Source organism: Xenopus laevis, chromosome 4L (assembly GCF_017654675.1).
Source record: "Xenopus laevis strain J_2021 chromosome 4L, Xenopus_laevis_v10.1, whole genome shotgun sequence".
NCBI lineage: Eukaryota > Metazoa > Chordata > Amphibia > Anura > Pipidae > Xenopus > Xenopus laevis.
The window spans coordinates 139954964-139973060 of NC_054377.1; the positions used below are offsets into that span (position 1 = coordinate 139954964).

Sequence of the window (18097 nt, forward strand, 5' to 3'; positions counted from 1 at the left end):
AGTCTCTAGGTACCTCTCTGCCTGTTTTGTGATAGGCGAACACTATGCATTCAACGATCCATCGACTGATAGTCGCTTTAGACGGGGCACAACCTCTTCTAGGACCCCTTGGAATGACAAACAGTCTTTCTGACTTCCACCACGCCTGTGTACGGGTCAGATAATGAGATATTATCCGAACTAAGTCCAACGTATGCCACTGTTGTTCACGCACTGTTTTGGGATCTGGACAAAATGAGGGCAAAGTTATCTCCAAATTCATATGAAATTGTGATACAACCTTCGGAAGAAATTCAAACGCTGGTCTCAAGACCACTTTATCAGGGAACACCACCGTATCAGGTTCCTTCGCTGAAAGAGAATGAATTTCCCCTACTCTGCAGGCTGAAGTGATCGCCATCAGAAATAAACTTTCAGAGTAACATGCCAATCCGAAGCCTTTTCCAACGGTTCAAAAGGAGCTGCCATCAAAACCTTTAAGACTAAAGGCAAATCCCATGGAGGCACCCCTAGTCGTCTTATTGGACACACTCTTTTAAGTGCATTAAACAGGCGAATGACCAACGGATCCTCAGCCCATGGTTTTTCAGTTAATGCCGACAGTGCCGAAACTTGTCCTCTCAAAGTGCTGACACTAAGCCTTCTCTGGTACCCAGCAAAGAGAAACTGCACCAATTCTGACGCCCCAGGACATCTGGGATCAAATCCTTTATCTTCCGCAAATTTGACAAAACAAGACCAGACACGATAGTATTGACTTGACGTAGAGTGCTTTCTAGATTTCAACAGCAATTCTATCAGATCTTTGTTGAGGCCTATACCTGATAACCTCTGCCTTTCAACTTCCACGCCCTCAGAGACAGGTGGAACACCTCCTGAAATGGAACTGGGCCCTGCATCAGCAGATCTTTCATAACTGGAAGTTTCATTGGAGGCTCCACTGACATCTGTCTTAGAAGTGGAAACCAGGGACGCCTGGGCCAGAATGGGACTACAGCAATCACCTGTGTCTCCTCTTTGTCTATTTTCTTCAATACCCTCCAAATTAATGGAAAGGGTGGAAAGACATACCCGAACATCCCTCTCCAGTTCTGATTTAGGGCATCTATCCCACTGGATATCCGGGACGGGTATCTTGAAAAGAACCTCTTGCACTTGTGGTTGTGATCCGAGGCCATGAGGTCTATCTCTGGATTGCCAAATCTCTTGGTAATGGACTGGAACACAACGGGATTCAGGGACCATTCTCCTGGCTCCAAGGAATTTCTGCTTAGGAAATCCGCCTGCACATTCATTTTGCCTGGTACAAAAAAGGCTACTAAACCTCTTAGGTTTGATTCTGCCCATGACATGATAGTTGACAGCTCTTGTATCAACCGCGCACTCTTGGTGCCTCCTTGTCTGTGTACATATGCCACCGCCGTGGCATTGTCTGAACGGATTTTCACCCACCTGTGTGTTATCCTCTCCGAGAAGGCCAATAGAGCCATCCTTATTGCCCTCAACTCCAATACATTGGAAGGAAGATGAGAGACTTCCCACTGCCCTTGAGCTGACAGATCGTCTAACATGGCTCCCCAGCCTGTTTGAGAGGCGTCTGTTGTAATTGTGACGTAGTCTGGTTCTGTCAACGGCATTCCTCTGGTTAGATTTCTCGGGATCAACCACCAGTCTAGGCTCGCCATCACCTGACTAGGAATATGAAGAAGTCTCTTCAGATTTATGGGATTGGTTGACCCTGAACCCAGAAAAAATATTTGAAGGGGTCTCATGTGCCATCTTGCCCAACGTACCATCTGAATGGTGGAGGAAAATAGACCCAGAATTGACATGCAATCCTTGACTGACACTCTGGTGAGCTGTTGAAAGGATCTCACTCGGTCCATGATGTATGGGACCTTCTGATCTGGAAGAGACACTATTCCTTGAAGAGTGTCCAAGCTGGCTCCTAAGAAAATTATCTTCTGAGTTGGCACCAGATGACTCTTCTGCCAGTTTATCACCCAGCCGAAGAGTTGCAGAATTCCAATCGCTTTGTCTCTGTTTTTTACAGCTTCTTCTTCTGAGTTGGACACCAGAAGTATATCGTCCAGATAATGGAAGGCTGGGACCCCCTTCACTCTCAGGAAAGCTATTACTGTTACTAAGACCTTTGAAAAAGTCCTTGGAGACGTGGACAGGCCAAACGGAAGGCAAGTGAACTGCACGTGTTGTTCCTGAAACACAAACCGCAGGTATCTTCTGTGTGGACCATACACTGGAACATGAAAGTACGCGTCTTTGAGATCCAGATTTACCAACCATGCTCGAGGCGGAATTGCTGCAATTATGGATGTCAGGGACTCCATCTTGAATTTTCTGCAACGTATAAATTGATTTAGTGGACGAAGATCTAGAACTGGTCTGAAGGCCCCTGAGGATTTTTTTACTAGAAAGAGTTTGGAGTAAAACCCTCTCCTTCGTTGCTCCCGGGGTACTGGTTCTACAGCACCGGTTTCTAGCAACTGATCCATATATTCTTGGACTATTTCCTTTGCACCTTGAACCTTCGGCACCAAAGAAACTCGATACACATCGTATCTTGGGATCCTGGAGAATTCGAGATGGTAACCTTCTCTTATAATCTCTAAAACCCAACGATCCCGAATATTCTCGGCCCAAACCTCCTCGAAGAGTGCTAAACGCGCTCCTACTGCACAGGTTTGAGCCGGCCTGATCTCATTGTGTTCTGTGTGAGGAGGAGCCGAACCCAGTTGCCTTTTTTGCCGGTTGTCGTGGCTCCCCTCTGGAAGATCTCCATGGAGACTGTCTGCCTTGAGACCTCCCAGGTCTGTACTGCCTTGAGTTATGAAAATTCCTATTCTTAGGTGATTCAGCTCTTGGCCCAGGACGTCTGAATTTCCTCTCTTGTGGAAGAAAAACACTTTTCCCACCAGACACCTTTTTAATAATTGAATCCAGACTCTCACCGAACAATCTGTCTCCTTCGAAAGGCAACTGACACAAATTGGCTTTAGAGGCAGTGTCTGCTGACCAGGACTTCAGCCATAGTGCTCTCCTTGATGCTACTGAAAGTGCCATTGACCTCGCTGCCAACCTGACTAAATCGATGGAAGCTTCTGCCATGAAATCAGTAGCTATTTTTAGATCAGACAACATCTCTCGCAAGACTGATCTTTTGACATTTGAAGAAATGGCATCTTCTAGATTGTTTACCCAGATCTTCATCGCCCTAGAGGTTGAAGTTAGTGCAACTGCAGGCCTGCAAGATGCCCCGGCAGAGACAAACGCCTTCTTCAGATCCAATTCCATCCGCTTTTCCATCGGATCTCTAAACGCACCCGCATCGTCAACCGGAAGGGTAGTTTTCCGAGCCAATCGAACCACTGCCGCATCAACTTTAGGTGGATTATCCCACAACTTTGCATTAGGCTCATCCACAGGGTATTTTTTTGCAAATTTACCTTGAATAACCACTCTCTTTTCCGTTTTCTTCCACTCTGAGCTAATTAGCTCCTTAATTGAGCCATGAACCGGAAAGGTAGAGGAACGCTTTTTCACAGACGGAAACAACTTGTCTGCAGAAGAACTCTTTGGTGTCTCTTCCGTTAAGCTTAATGACTTCCTAACTGCCTTTACTAGACTCTCTACTGTGGAGGCATCAAAGGCAGACTCATCATCAGAAAAAAATTCACCTTCTTCTGATAAATCCGACTGATCATCCGCCGGATCATAATATTCGTCTTCTGAAATGTCCGAAAGGGACTCATACAGCATTTCCCGAGACCTCTTAGGCCTCCTGCTTGAAGAGGATGCTTCCTGCACCCCCTGCACCACTGCTTGCTTAATTAGGGACACTAAGGCATCCAATTGGGGTGCTGTAGAAGTTTGAGGCTCAGCCGTTAAGGGTTGCTCCGCCACCGACTGCTTTCTTGCTTGTTGACTTTCCACCTTCTGTGCTTCAGTAGAGGCAGAGAGGCTAATAGGAAAGAAACAAGCACCATTAGCCTCCACTCTCTCCCCCAACAATAACTCCGTTATCGTTTGCTTACCTAGAAACTTTTGGCTGCACTCCTCTCCCAGAGCCAGACTGATCCATGTTGTCTGTAACCTATGAGACAGGCAATAGTAAGCACCCTTGCGTCCAAAAATAGAGAATTTAAGTTCCTCCATGCTCACCAACACACCACGCTTCACTTCCAATTCCGTCGCGCGTCGTGACGTCAGACGCCGGCGCACGCGTCCGTCGCTCCAGAATAACGCGCGACCGGAATGACGCGCGACCAAACTGACGCGCGACCGGAAATGACGCGTACATCCGGCCGGTGGAACGCAAGAACGCCTGGCTCTGGGAGGAAAATTACGTACTTCCTGCGTCTGTTAGAAGCGGTTTTCAGAGGATCCGCACTTCGCCACCAAACAACACGGCCAGTATTTAACTGTGGGCCTGATAGGTGGAATTTGACCCAGCCATTGGTCCTTCTCCACCGCGATCCCCTCCAGGGAGCATATGGGAGGCATCAGGGCAGAGAGAGAGCAGAGAGACCCTGGAAGCGGTAAGCTACACACGTGACCTGGACAGGAAAAAGACAAGGTGGGGGCGGTGCAGAGCGGATGTTATAGGGTTGGGAGTTAACCCTTTCCTGTCCAGTGACCTGAGGGACGGGGAATACTCATGTTGGTGATATGCTGCCATGGGTGGCTTGGGAAATAGACCTTTCAGAAAAACAGAGGCCCAAACAGCTGTCAGAAGCGTTCTGCTGCACTCCTGCTCCCATCTGTGGAAAATACCAGATTGCGGCAGCAACGATCGGCGCGTCGCCGCCATCGCACAAACGCCATGACGCCGCGTTTTGCCGCTAGATTTCAAATAAAAGGATACCCAGGATGCCGGTTCAATGCTCGATTATAATATTTGTTTTCTGCATTCCTGGGTGTTCCTAAATTCTTCCTAAACTTGATTCTTGGACTTTGACCTTGCCTGAACTTTGATTTTGCTCCTATTCTGCCTGCCTATTAAACTACAGCCTGGATTCTGACTACGACTACTCCTGATTCCTACTGGTTATTTGGACTTTGCCCTACAGCTTCCTCCTTGGTCCAAACTTCTGACATCAGCCCCCCACCAGCCCAATAAATAGTGTCTTCCTGGCATTAACCAGAACCCACAGATTGCCAGCATACCTCATACATGATGGGAACCATTACCTGGCATTGGTGAATGATCCTTCAGACTTCGAACCTGTACAATGAAGAGGTGCATCCCATAATTCTTCTCTTTGATAATCAATTGGGCCAGAACCATGGCATGTGTGCACGTCTTACCCACTGCAAATGAAACACAGGGCACCTTTCAGCAAGTAATAAGGACAAAATACAATGGTAGAATTCAGAAATTCTTTTAAATCAATTACCTACAATGCATCGTCTAAAGCAAAAGCATTTATAAAAGAGTGCATTTCTAATGTTAATGATTACTTTATAATTGATATTTAGCTATATGTTGTGGTTTTTGGCTGGGTCAGCAACAGCCACCAACTAGAAAGGAGATTCAGATAGGGGGGTTGGAATTTTATAGATATTATTCATTACATTTTCTTATTACATTAGAGCCCTCTCAATTTACTAGCCTGCAAATGACTGCTCAGATTCTTGGTAACTTGCACACTTTCAAACAGATAACCGTTTCAGTTTCAGACTGTGAATGAAAATGATCATGTCCTTGGTAATTTGCCAGAGTACCTGTGTATAGACTGGGGATGAAGGTTTATCTGATTCTGGGCATCTCAGGATAAACTAAATGGCACAGATCAGAGATAACAGTAACCCTGTTTTTTGCACTTTGCTCCTTGTCCCCTTGCTTTCTAAAAGAACTCTTGTATGTTTAACCATTGCTGAAAGTAATCTAATCAATGAAGAGGACTAGCCACTAGGTGAAAGGGGAATGAACTTATGTCACTTGGATAAAGCTGGCTATAACCTTATTAGTTGAACTAATTTAGGAGAAAATGTATTGCCAATTCTTTTTCAAAAGATCTGCCCACATGGCTGTGCTCCCTTATACGGTATTGTACCTATGGGCATTTTTTACTTGTGTTTTCAAGAGCAGTAGATTGTCATACATTCCTCTGCATGGAAATGCAAGTGTTAATTGGTATCCTTGTGCCCATGGATCCACAAAGCATTCGACACGGATATTCCCTTCCACATATACAGACCCACATGACACTGTTTTGCCTGTCTGAATTGGATGTATAATGAGGCTACACTCTAAAACTGGACAAATGGTTTGCCTGCCAAATATACAGTATATCATGGCTGTAAGTCAGGCATGTCCAAAGTCAGCCAATTACGGCCGTTTTCAAATTTACACCGGCCCTCAGCCTCCATCATGAAATTAATAATAATGCTGCCCAGCACAGTGCAATCAGGAATCGGTAAGCCGTAGCAGTAATATTTGGGCACATTAGTAAAATTATCTGCCACTTGATCTATACTGCTGCCTGTGTTAGCAATAGACACGTACTGGCACGTAGTGGCGCATCACTTTTGCATACTTTGACGGTGCAATAGATGTAATGACGTGCCAGTACAGTGGACTAAAGACGTATGTGAGAGCGGTGCGTCACTACGTGCCAGTTTGTGTCTATTGACAACACCTTCAGCACACAGGCAGCAATACAGACCAAGTGGCAGATCATTTCACTAATCATGTGCCCAAATATTACTGCTTCGGCTACTCAATTTCTTGTTTAAATGAGGCACGGAGAATAAGTCCAAACATACTCCACTTCCTAAACGCTGTGTACACTCCATCTCCTGGAGTGAATAATCCGGATAACAAGATAGCTACATCGGAATGGATGTCAGGCTGAATGGTCGGCCCTCACCTCACTAAATCTGGCCCTCGTTGCAAAAAGTTTGGACACCCCTGCTGTAAGTCTTTATAGCTACACCCACATTGTACTGAAATCTATTTGCAGATTCAGAATATAATGCATTATGCTCTACTGTGCATATCCCTAGATATCCCTTGTGCCTCACATAGAGCTATGATTATGCTAAACATATATACAGTGATCTTCTGATTTTTTTGTCTCAAGCCCCCATTCAGAACTGACCTTTAAAATGTTACAAAGGTATCTAGGAGATATTAAAAGGAGGGGTTCAGCTTTAGGTTAAAGCTGGCCATAGATGCAAAGATCCGATCGTACGAATCATCGTACGATCGGACTTTCCCATCTCCTGACCCGCCACTAACCATTCAGATCAAAGTCTTACCAATCAGATTAGTTAAAGAACAGATCAGCAATGTTCTGCCCCTGACAGCAATCGTACGATATCTATGTCCAACCAAAGCTAGTGACAGTCTCCCACTGAAAATCGTACGATCGGCAATACACGCAGAGATATTATCGGCAGCCGACAGAAATTTTCTAACCTGTCCGATTGACCAAACGACTGATCTCCGCCGGACTAAAAATGTCGGGACTCTCCACACACGGTCCGAAAATCGTACGAATCCTCGATTCGTACGATCAGATCTTTGCGTCTATGGCCAGCTTAACTTTTACTATGTCATAGAATGGTTAATTTGAAGCAACTTTTCAATTGGCCTTCATTTTTTCTTTTTAATAGTTTTTGAAATATTTGCCTTCTTCATCTGACTCTTTCTAGCTTTCAAATGGGAGTCACTGACCACATCTAAAAAACAAATGTTCTGTAAAGCCACAAATCCATTACTACTTTTTATTGCTCCTTTTTCTATTCAGACCCTCTTCTATTCATATTCCAGTCTCTTATTCAAATCCATCCCTGGTAATTTGTATCCTAGCAAACAGACTGCTAAAATTTCAAACTGGAGAGCTGCTGAATATAAAGCTAAATAACTCAAAAACCACAAATAATAAAAAATGAAAACCAATTGCAAATTGTCTCAGAATATCACTCTGTACATCATATACTAAAAGTTAATTTAAAGGTGAACAACTCTTTTAATTATGAAAAAACACAGGTTGTTGTTTTTTTTACAACGTTTCTGTAAATCACATCCTACTGGCCTTCAAACTATACCTCTGGGCCCCACTGTGGGTCCAGTTCAACAGTATCTGCTCTAAACTCTGTAAGGTGCAGAAATGAACATACATACATACAATTAAATATTTTTAATGAAAAGGGCATTTAATACTGTGAACAATTGAAATTAGAGAAGTAATTATTGATGCCGTTTATTTAACAAGGCCACCGGGTATGTGAATTTAGGAGTGTACCCAACTTACGGTCTCCAGGCCACCATTTTGTGGCTGTTATCCGAGGTGTGTTGATGATGAATTGCTGGTTGGAAATGTCAAAGGTTGCTGTGGTTTCCAGTCCCCGTAGATATGTTCCTGCAAAGGAAAACATTTATGAAAGGAGGAGAAAACATTTATTATACGGATGCTGTGTATCAGCAACTCTGAATCTGATTCAATGAGCAATGAAACAGAAACCAGCTGATTAAAAGACCTGGAGAAGCGGTTGTTCCAAGAATCAGAACAGAAAACATTTACAAATAACTGAAAATGTTTAAAGGGGATGTTCTCATTACAACACTTTTTTCAGTTCAGTTAGTTTCAGATAGTTCCTAGAAATAAAGACTTTTTTTCAATTGCTTTCTGACCGCTTTTCTAATATTGATGTTCCAAGTTTCTTTTTATGTCTTTCTAAAGCAGCTGAGGCAGGGGGGTCAACGAATATGTAAACTGTTCTTTGTTGATATATAAACGGATCCATTTTTTATCTTTGTCCCTGCTGAGCAGAATCCCTGAGTTTCATTACAGGCAGCTGTTAGAATTGATACAATAGTTGCTAAAATTTCATGGATGCTAGAGTCCGGGGCGGAACCAATTTGTTAAACCTGAACCCGACCCGCAAGTACCTTAACAGCAACCTGATCTGCGACCCACTGACCATCAAGAAACATGAAGTGCTCTCATTGTAAACCAGATGTGACATCATTAGAAGTAGGCGTGATCAGAAAAAAGGAGTAAAACTCGCTATTGAGAAGACCCGCGACCCGACCCGCAAACCAGAAGAACTTCGACCCGCGTCTTTACCTGCTCCCTGCAACCCGCAGGGTACCGCAGGTTTTTGCGGGTAACCGACCCGCTGCAGGACTCTAATGGATGCTGCTGAGAAATGTATCAACTAATGGAACAAATTGTAAAAGTTCAGGATCTGCACCTGAATTACTGAGCTGCCAGACCAAAACACCAGAGACAGGGACCCGACCCTATCCCACACCTGGCCCCTCCATTCAAATACCCGCCCGCAGTGATGTCACGAAAGGGGCGGGGCATGCTCAAATTTATAAATGGAGGAGCCAGAAGTGTTAGGTCTTGAAGACTTGATGCGGCAGCCAACCCAAACCCAACCTACCTGCGGGTTTTGGGCCGGTCCACACACCACTAACAGGAACATTAAACTTCAATTTTCGAGAAAAAAAAAAAAAAAAGCAATTGAAAAAAAGTCTTTATTTCTGGTGAACAATAAAACTGAAAAAAATTTTTTTGGAAGGTGAACAACCCCTTCAATTAATGTACATTACAAAGTAGGGATGCACCGAATCCACTATTTTGGATTCGGCCGAACCCCCGAATCTTTTGTGAAAGATTCGGCCGAATACTGAACCCTAATTTACATATGCAAATTAGGGGTGGAAAGGGGAAAACATTTTTTACTTCTTTGTTTTCTGACAAAAAGTCACGTGATTTCCCTCCCTGTCATGCAAGTTAGGGTTCGGATTCGGTTCGGCCGGGCAGAAGGATTTGGCCGAATCCGAATCCTGCTGAAAAAGGCCGAATCCTTGCCGAATCCGAACCGAATCCTGGATTCGGTACATCCCTATTACAAAGTTTCATTTTCTTTGCTTGTGGTGGAGTTCACCTATAATCTGTGTTCTTTGAAAGTCTAGGTTCCAAGGGGAAAGTAGTAAATAAGACTAGTTACTACAAAGGACCCTGTTGCTATGAGACAAGGTGTAGATTTTCCATTAAGGGCACCTGAGCCAGTCACAGCAAGCATCAGAGAACAATTCCAATCGTCACTAGTTGGTTCTGTCTATAAAGCAGTTCTGCCTGTTGTATGAGCATATCACAAGCATATCTCAATGGCAACACACCCATTTTAGATTCATACCCAAAAAAACTTACCATGTCCAAGTTCAGTTTGTGCATATGTGCCCAGGATGTTGCAATTATTTGCTAAGGGAAGCCATTTGGCAATCTGTTCATCCGTCCCCAGCGCCGAAATAGATTTTACAAAGACACCGTGGATGTTCAGGGCAACTTCTCCTCCCATGGCCCTGTATTCAGAGAGAGTAAATTATATTGTTCTGTCACGTATAGCTCAATATTACATAAAGAATACAGCCTACAGTATAGAAAACAACTGTATAAAATCATTATTTGTGGTGTACTTAAAGGAACAGTTCAGTGTAAAAATAAAAACTGGGTAAATAGATAGGCTGTGCAAAATAAAAAAATGTTTCTAATATTGTTAGTTAGTCCCTTGCGTATAAAGTGGGTGAGGGATGGGTCAAGTAATGGGTTAAAATGAGTAGTGCATTTAGAGATGCTGATCTCTACTCTACAGCAACACAGGCCAAACACAGCACAGGAGCTATACTTAAGGCCTGAAGAACGGCAGCACTGTAAGAACCTGAATGGTTCCATATGAGTGGAATGGAACAAATGTATTCAAACCAGAAGCACCCTTCGGACCTCTCCCCACACCGTGCTGAAACGTACCAAACAGCCCCTGGAAGGCCTCATGAAATTGTAAAAACAAGGAAAGTACGGAGCACCAGCGGGGTCATTTCCAATGCCATTAATTCATATCATTAAAAAACAGGAGCTTACGGGTCGGGGCACACGGGCAGATTTGGGGAGATTAATCGCCAGGAGACAAATCTCCTCTTCTTTGGGCGACTAATCTCCCTGAACTGCCTCCCCTGCGGCTAAAATAATAATTGCCTGGGGGCTTCACTTCATTTTCTGAAGTCGCCCGAAGTTTCCTCGTGAGGCAATTACGGGCGACTTCGAAAACAAATCGCTCCGAGTGCCTGCCCCAGGCGATTTTCATTTTAGCCGGGGGAAGGCAGATCGGGGAGATTAGTCGCCCCGAAGAAGAGATGTCGCCTGGCGACTAATCTCCACGAATCTGCCCATGTGGACCGACCCTTAATGAATGATCATCCACATACCACATGTTTGATGCGTTTCGTGGCTACCAGCCACTTTCGCAAAAGCTTTTCAGAAAGTATGCGTCAAGTGTGTGGAATGGGGATGATCATTTAAGCTCCTGCAGTTAATGATATGAATAAAGGACTGGTTTTATTGGAATTGACCCCGCTGGTGCTCCGTACTTTCCTTGCTCATATGAGTGAAATGGAACAGACTGGTGGCCATGGGAAGCGACCCAGAAGCAATGAAAGTAATCAGTATCTCATAAGATTAATCATGGCTTATTTGCAATTAACTTTGGGTGTGTTACAAGTGGCATTTTAGATCATTTGAAGTTGTCTGTCCTTTTTAACATCTTTAAAGCTTTGATATCCCCACTTTTGCTGAGCTCATGTTGAAGTCAGTTAATTTCATTAAAAGGAGATAACCACACCTTTAATATCTCATCCTAAGAAGTCTCATTATAGCTCCATGGCTTATATTGCTTCTTGCCTTATCATGCCTCCATGGGGAAAGTTAGGCAAGACATTATTTTAATCCTTTAAATATTATAATCCCACAGAATTAAACATTTTGCAGCAGACATTTCAATCAATATTTTTTTAATTAAATATTTTTTTAATTATTTGCCTTTCTATTCTACATCTTTCCAGCTTTCAAATGGTGGTCACTGACCCTGGCAGCCAAAAAAACTATTGCTTTGTGAAGCTACATGATGATGAACAAAAAGTTAAAAAAAAACACAAAAAAAAAAAAAAAAACAAAGCAAATTTTCTTAAAACAAATCAATCTCTATGTCATACTAAAAGTTAATTTAAAGGTGAACAACCCCTTTAAAGCTGTGAAGGCAGAAAACCACAACCAGTATATAATTTTCCTGAAATAGCAAAACTAGTAGATCTAGACTACCCCTTAACTGAAAAGTTCATCACTTTGCAAATACAGTTTTTAGGTAAAGATGGGATAACTCAAGACTGGGAGTATAGTGCAGGTCAGTCACTTCTGAACAGCAAGATGATATATGAAGCCCTCTTAAAGGGGTTGTTCACCTTTGAGTTAACTGTTAATATGATATAGAGAATGATATTCTGAGATAATTTGGAATTGGTTTTCATTTTTTATTATTTGTGGTTTTTAAGTTATTTAGCTTTTTATTCTTCAGCTCTCCAGTTTGCAGTTTCAGCTATCTGGTTGCTAAGGTCCAAATTATACTAGCAGCCATGCATTGATTTGAATAAGAGACTGGAATATGAATAGGAGAGGGGTCTGAATAGAAAGATGAGTAATAAAAATTAGCAATAACAATAAATTTGTAGCCTTAACGAGCATTTGTTTTTAGATGGGGTCACTGACCCCCCCATTTGAAAGCTGGAAAGAGTCAGAAGAAAAAGACAAAAAATTAAAAAAGATATAAATAATGACAACCAACTGAAAAGTTGCATATAATGGGCCATCCTTTAACATACAAAAATTTAATAGAAAGGTGAAGCACCCCTTTACACCAACCAACTTACCTGTAAATAAATTCACCTTCTGGTCCATCTTCCAACCATCCCAGTTCCTTTATCTTCTGCTTCAGATGAAGAATGTTGCGCACGGCCCCTTCATATCGCTCTTGACGCGTCTTAAAATAGTGACCCTCTCTACTGAAAACTGGATCTTTCAAGATGGTGCTAACTGAACAGAGAAATAGGTGAAAAAGTCTGACCGCCTTACAGTATATACAAACCAAGGTGCCCTCATACCATATTTGAAACCATTATATTATGCACTAAAACTTGCTCCAGTCAAATATAAATGAGGGTACATATATTAATTGAATAAGAGAGAGAAAAAGACGTATACAGGTATGTGACCTGTTATCCAGAATGTTCAGGACCAGGGGTTTTCCGGATAATGGAGCTTTCCGTACTGCTCTCCCATTTTCTCCAGCATCAATTTGGTTGCAAGGTTCAATTTACCATGGCAACCAGGCAGTAGTTTCTTAGGGTTTGGTATATCCTCTAGCATTTCACATGCTGAGAAGCTAACATTCCCAGAATTTGATAATATACTAACTCTGTAATTAGGGTTTATATTACAGAGATTAGTTGAGCAACATTGGAGTTGCAACATCAGTCTACCCTGAACTTAATCTATAAAGTCATATTAATTTTATTATATTGCCTCGAAATCTTGATATTAGCTGGCTCTACTATACCAGGCTTCTCACTATAAGAATAGAATACAGCATGAAGGTGCCAGATGAATAACAATACCCTGTAACAAACGCTGTGAAGTTACGCTGGGAGTAGCAGTGTAAGATTGAACCAAGCATATACAGGTGTGGGATCCATATCCGGAAACCTGTTATCTAGAAAGCTCCGAATTAATGAAAGGCCATCTCCCATAGACTCCATTTTATCTAAATAATTCAAATTTTTTTTAAATAATTTCCCTTTTCTCTGTAAATAATAAAACAGTACCTTGTACTTGATCCCAACTGAAATAAAATTAATCATTACTGGAGGCAAAACCAGCCTATCGGGTTTATTTAATGTTTAAAGGATGTTTTAGTAGACTTCAGGTATGAAGATCTAAATTACGGTAAGATCCATTATACGGAACACCCCGGGTTCCCAGCATTCTGGATGATTGATCACATACCTGTACCCTATAGTAGTTTTTGCAACACTGAAAATTAAAGCGCAGAATGTATTATTATATATCCCTGTATTATTAGTAGGGATGCACCAAATCAAGGATTTGGTTAGGGATTCGGGCAGGATTTGGCCTTTTTTAAGCAGGATTCGGCCACATCCTTCTACCCGGCCGAACCGAATTTGCATATGCAAAAGAGAGGCAGGGAGGAAAATCTCGTAACTTTTTGTCACAAAACAAGGAAGTAAAAAATGATTTCCCCTTCCCACACCTAATTTGCATATGCAAATTTGGATTTGGTTCGATATTCGATTTCTAGAAGGATTCGGGGGTTCGGCCGAATCCAAAATAGTGGATTCGGTGCATCCCTAATTATTAGGAAACATCTCCTATGATAGGGATTCAACTGTATTAGACATACACTATCATGTGAGGCATTAGTAACTGATTATTTAGCAGTTTCCATACTGTTTTTCTTAGATAAGAGTTCCCCATACTTTGGAGCCTGCACCCCTGGGGGATTGCCTAAAGCAGCGAATGGGTAGGTCTAATCTGAAAGTCAACCAAGGTGAAACTTGGGAGTAAAATAAATGTTTATTTGATAGACTAGATATCCCAGAGCTCTAGCCTGCCTGACATACAAAGTCTTGGCTGATACAACTAGGTTTTCATGGTAATACTTGTGTTATGACATATAATAAAAGTGGAGTAAAGGTGATACCTTTATTGTCCAATTAAGATGATAATCACAACAAAGCATTAGTGATCTTACCCTTTTTTTTTTTTGCACATTTAAGAATGCAGGGTGAACACATACAACAAAATGTTATTCTGAATGCAGAATCAAACACCCATTAAAAAAAACCTGTTGGTAAGAGCCATTAAAAACATTTCTGCTGTTTCAAACGCATCACAAAAACCCTATAAATATATGCAAGTAATCAGTACTAATTATTTATACAGGTACGGGATCCATTATCAGTAAACCCGTTATCCAGAAAGCTGCGAATTATGGAATGCCCATCTCCCCTAGACTCCATTTTATCCAAATAATTCAAAATTTAAAAAAGGATTTCCTTTTTCTCTGTAATAATAAAGCATAAAGCCTTGTACTTCATCCAAACTAAGATATATTGAATCCTTATTGGAAGCAAAACCAGCCAATTATCATGCTAGAGGCTATCGTTGCGACCTATTCCTAGACCTAGGAATAGGCCGAAACGTTCGCCTCTAACTTGATGATAAAAAAAACTTTTAATATATTTAAGACCTGTGAGTGCGGTTTCTATTGGATGGATTATGATTGACATGATTGACACTGCACCCAGGCAAACTATTTCCACTTTTTGATGTCAGTTAAAGTAACTACTACCCCAGTCTATCCATTTCCCACATTAGCTCTAATTTTTGCCCGGCTGTTTTATCCTAATTAGTTTAAACCATGTCTCTGCTTGTCCCTTAGTGCATGCATATATACATTCCTTTTTGTTTGTCGCTTGATCTGTATCCAAAATCCTGTATTCCTGCAGCCTTGTTCCTTATAGTCGCCTTTGATAAAGCTCGGGGAGACCGAGCAAAACGCACATCAGGTACATTTTTTAGTTTCGGTTAGGCAGGGCATGGGAACTCATGTTAAAAAGTGGGCAATAAAGGCTTTCTTTGCTGTTGCAAAATCTTGGGGTGGTGTAGGATTTGGGCTATGAGATGAAAAAAAAAAAAAACCACAGATATACTCCAATAGATACTACTTGGTGGAACAAAAATTCTAGAGGGGTGTGGAATGGTGTGGGATCCAGGCGATAAGTTAAAAAAGCCAGATAGACTCCTATAAACACTACTATTTGATGCCTAAATGCTTCAGTAATATATTAAGTGGATTTCTGCAGAATCTAAATTTGTAACCCTTATAGTGACCGTTCCTTTGTGCGCCTAACCTTTATGGAATTTACATCACGTTGGAGAATTTCAATTTATAGTAGCAATAAAAGTTATGTTTTAATTCACTAATTATAGAAACAAGGACAGATTTGGTGGGAGGGTGCATTCTAAATGGGCCATTCTTTGCTTCTTTACTCCTAGATATGGTCACAGAACCCCTCAGTGACTTCTAATATCCTCATCATTTACATTAGGGGGTACATTATCCCTTATAATACACGAGTGATACTCAGAGCTCCCTGTATAACTCAGCCTGCAGCCTTGTGCCTTTATATGGTCACAGAACCCCTCAGTGACTTCTAATATCCTTATAATTTACCGTAGGGGGTACATTATCCCTTATAATACATGAGTGATACTCGCAGCCTGCAGCCTTGTGCCTTTATATGGTCACAGAACCCCTCAGTGACTTCTTATATCCTTATAATTTATAGTAGGGGGTACATTATCCCTTATAATACATGAGTGATACTCAGAGTTCCCTGTATATCCCAGTCTGCAGCCTTGTGCCTTTATATGGTCACAGAACCCCTCAGTGACTTCTAATATCCTTATCATTTACAGTAGAGGGTACATTATCCCTTATAATACATGAGTGATACTCAGAGTTCCCTGTATAACTCAGCCTGCAGCCTTGTGCCTTTATATGGTCACAGAACCCCTCAGTGACTTCTAATATCCTTATCATTTACAGTAGGGGGTACATTATCCCTTATAATACATGAGTGATACTCAGAGTTCCCTGTATAACTCAGCCTGCAGCCTTGTGCCTTTATATGGTCACAGAACCCCTCAGTGACTTCTAATATCCTTATCATTTACAGTAGGGGGTACATTATCCCTTATAATACATGAGTGATACTCAGAGTTCCCTGTATAACTCAGTCTGCAGCCTTGTGCCTTTATATGGTCACAGAACAACCCCTCAGTGACTTCTAATATCCTTATCATTTACAGTAGGGGGTACATTATCCCTTATAATACATGAGTGATACTCAGAGTTCCCTGTATAACTCAGCCTGCAGCCTTGTGCCTTTATATGGTCACATAACTCCTCAGTGACTTCTAATATCCTTATAATGTATAACAGGAGAGCCAATTATAGATATAAATATGTATGCCAGGGAAATCTTAAAGAAGCGTCTCTGACAAATGCAAGCTTGCTGGATTATCATACTCAGTTGCCAATAAAAAGATCACTTTACCTTACTTTATGTTGTATAAGAGATGTATTACCCCATGACTGCCTCCAACACCTTTTACCAAAATTATAATATTTTCATATCTATCAATACTTATGACGAGTGGAGGTTCTGACTCAATGTTGGACCAAAATACATATATACACCCTCCTCTGCAGAAGTGACTAGTAAATTCGACCTAAGATGCTGCAGAACCTCTTGGCATGACTTGTTTCTGTTGGGGCTACACCAGGGCACAGAAAGCAACTAGCTGCACACGTGACCTCACCCACATATCTCCTCAAGCGTGTTTTGTCCACAGAGCCATCCAGCAGGTTAGTGAGAGTCTCCACACAGAAGGACGGGAAGGCTCTCTCACTGGCCAGGTCCGGATTCACATCAGTATCCGCCGAGCTTGTCCGCCACCAGATCATTGTGCGTGATAGACCGAGCACTGACTGACACTGACTGCCACTGCACCGAATCTCAGGACAACAATCACTGGGGGCGGGCAGAAGTAACTCGAGGGCGGGGAGTGAGCTGGGAGGCTTTGTAATTGGACAGAAGGAGTGGGAGCGTCACATGATTGGCTGAAACTTTCCTGTCACTCGGGAGCTTCTGACAGGAACTTGTAGGACTTTGTGCTGAGGGCAGCGACTAGAAAGCGCGGCGCTGATAGGTGAAGCTGAGCTGCTGCAATGTTCCCTAAGGTGCACAGGCGCACAATTCTTTTGTTGAGCGCACTGAACCAGACAAGGTAGAAATGTCACCTTTATTCCACTCGCACAGGGGGAAGGGGTGACTGGGCCAATCATGCAGCCAAAAGCAAAGTAAAACCTGTGGTTATATAGCCTGTCAGTCATGAAGCATGTGCAATCAGAAGGCAGTGGGGGCGGTGCTAGGCAGGGGGAGGAGAGAGACTCAGTTGCACGGACAGCAGGCTTGCCAGGTTGGTGGTTTCCAGCCAAATTGGGCCACATATTTAAAGCCCAGTACAAACTAGCCAAGGTATGGATTCGGGATACATTTTGGGCCTTTGGCTAGTTTGTACTTTGGAAGCCAGCCAATGTTTTTTTCTTCCCCCCAATGTGCCAAGCCTGAGTCTCCCAATGCATG

At 42.4% G+C, this 18097-nt stretch overlaps 1 protein-coding gene across 1 annotated transcript in view; it reads right to left on the reverse strand.

Annotated features, from left to right (window-relative positions):
- Nucleotides 1–17483, reverse strand: part of acox2.L (acyl-CoA oxidase 2, branched chain L homeolog) — a 36303-nt gene extending 18820 nt beyond the window's left edge. Inside the window, 5 exon segments of the mRNA NM_001091064.1 lie at nt 5209–5328; nt 8280–8387; nt 10191–10342; nt 12737–12899; nt 17271–17483. Of these exon segments, the coding sequence (NP_001084533.1) occupies nt 5209–5328; nt 8280–8387; nt 10191–10342; nt 12737–12899; nt 17271–17415 (688 nt within the window). The 5' untranslated portion in view covers nt 17416–17483.
- Nucleotides 17484–18097: the final 614 nt, after the last annotated feature.